A 2449-nucleotide genomic window follows, 5' to 3' on the forward strand; every position below is an offset into this window, starting at 1 on the left:
TACCCATTATTAAACACACACACAAACCAAATTTAAAAATAATTAAAAAATACAAAAAGAAAAACAAATAAGAAAGAATTTGTTTGACTAATGAATATTAAGTAGAACAGATGACTCCGAGAATATGACTCTTTGTATTTCAATAGATTTAGTAAGTATGTATAGATAGATACTACATTATAACAAAGTAGTATACTTAAAAAAAAATATACAAATAAAATGGGGATAGAGGTTGTGTTGAAGTTTGAATGATAAGATCATGCATGTTGGGGAAGCCAGTGGAGTTGTTGCGGAGAGGTAGAAGTGCGAGCAGATGGTTCAGTCCAACAACAGTTGAGTTGCTCCCTCGTCTCATACAAGTCTTTCTGACAAAAGTTATTCCCGAAAGTCTTGTACCTCTCGGTGGCCAAGCAGTAGAACACAGTGTAATCCCCAGACAATCTCGGAAAGTAAATCTTGTTCTCCATTCCATCAACCGTTTTCTTCCTGGCAAAAGATGTGCCCACGCTGATAAACACCATGAAATCACCCAAACTCTCCACTTTCCTCCACTCCATCCTCTCCTCGTCCAATCTCACAACACTAATTTTCGTCCCCATGTATGATAAGAACACCGCCATTAGTTCCCCCTCGCATTCCACTAAGTAGCTTTCGAACGTCTCGTCCTCCAGCGGCGAACACAACACCTCGTGGACGGAATATTTGCTTTCCTCCGCCTCTGGGTTGAACTCGAACACTCCCATCCCGCCGTGTTTACCCAAGCAGTAAAGCTTTTGGTTATGGAAAACCGGGTGGCATTCGGATTGGAACATCCGGGGACTCAAATCACTAAAAATATGACGAACCCACGAGTTTTCTCCGCGATGGATGGTGAAAAAATGAGCCCAATTATCAAGGAAAGACACGACGCCGAAAACCTTGCAGTCTGGGGAGGTTGGGTCTGACAAGAAGATTGCGCTTTTCCATTCCCCGAATGAGTGTTCTGTTTCAGGCAGGTCCACCCGCTCCTTAGTGAAGGGGTTTATGAAGAAAAGAGTTTTTTGTCCCCGAGACATTAGGAGCCAGCCGTTATTGGAGTGCAAGAGGACAGTGTGGGCCAGGTCGGGAATGTCGTGTAGGGCGTACCTGTCGGGGTAGAAGGGGTGGAAGAATTTGCAGAAGGTGCCGAAGTAAGTGTCCTTGTGGACTAGCCATTGGGATTGGAGTTGAAGGGTGGGGGAGATGAGAGGGCAGTGGTGTTTAGGATCCTCAATTGAATCCCAGTATTTGCATACTTTGTGAAAGAAGAATCTGGCCTGGGGATGGTGAAGATTTGTTAACATCTCGCTTAGAAGCTCACTGGGGAGACCCGTCCAATCCCTTTTATTGTCTTCAGGATCCTCTTGCACTTTTACTACTTCTTTCTCTTCAAACCTATGCTCCCAGTCATCCTCACTTGAATAGTCTTCCATCTGCCCATATCACCACAATGAAACATTAATTATATATATATACACATATAAACAGGAGAGAGGTTAGATAGTGTAATATAAAAGTCACGAGTGTCAACCAACATCTCATAATTATAATGTACTCTGTACTTTTTTTTTCTTCAAAGAAAACCAGCTTAGATTGCCTCATAGCTGACAGGCTTAAACTAAGAAAACTATTGATTTCATGAAAAAGATTGTTACCTATGTTGTGATGGACGATGTTTGGCTTGTCCGTGCTTTGTTGCTATTTGGAGAGATGTAGAGGCTAGGAGGACAAGAATATATATAGATATGAAACTTTCCCAATCCCATGTCAATTGGGAATTGGGAAACTTTCCCAATCCCAGATCGAATTAGGAAATGCTTATATATTTAGTTTAATTTTAAAATATGTAAGGAAACTATAAACAATTTAGAATTATAAGAATTTTATTTTGAAAAAACTTTTATATTTTAGAAAATTTTATCAACTGAACCGAGATTTTTATTACCAAATTAACCGAATTATTTTGTTTCAATTAATCAATCGGTTAATTAATCAATCAAAATTTTTTAACTAAATTTTTAAATCTTTAAAATTATAAATAAAAATTAACATTACCAATTACATCAATACCTACAACAATAAATCTATAAAAAAAATATAGAAAAACCATACAATAACAACACTACAAATATAGAAGCATAAAAATTGTAATTATAAATAATAGTTAACCAAAGAATATACATACACATATAAATTTTGATTAACCGATTGATTGATTCGGTTACTGATATTTTCGAACCAAATTATCCATTAACCAAAATTTTATAAAACCTTTAATTATTAACCGAACCAAAATATTTCGGTTAAAAAACAGTTAACCGAAATTCTTCAATTTGATCGGTTAATGGAACTTTTACCAAAGTGTGCATAGCCGTACTAGGCATGCCCATGCCCCATTAACCATGTACTGCAACTAGCTGCTTCAAGTAGA

At 37.4% G+C, this 2449-nt stretch overlaps 1 protein-coding gene across 1 annotated transcript; it reads right to left on the reverse strand.

The window, feature by feature from the left end:
- Positions 1-257: 257 nt before the first annotated feature.
- On the reverse strand, positions 258-1451 carry LOC116003977 (F-box protein At1g49360-like). Its single transcript, XM_031243920.1, has one exon. It carries the CDS (start codon positions 1449-1451, stop codon positions 258-260), a length of 1194 nt encoding a protein of 397 aa, XP_031099780.1.
- Positions 1452-2449: the final 998 nt, after the last annotated feature.

The sequence above is a fragment of the Ipomoea triloba genome, chromosome 14, assembly GCF_003576645.1.
Source record: "Ipomoea triloba cultivar NCNSP0323 chromosome 14, ASM357664v1".
Classification (NCBI taxonomy): Eukaryota; Viridiplantae; Streptophyta; class Magnoliopsida; order Solanales; family Convolvulaceae; genus Ipomoea; species Ipomoea triloba.

Coding starts and splice junctions, on each gene's coding strand:
- LOC116003977 (XM_031243920.1), bottom strand. CDS start 1,451: ATGGAAGACTATTCAAGTGAGGATGACTGGGAGCATAGGTTTGAAGAG.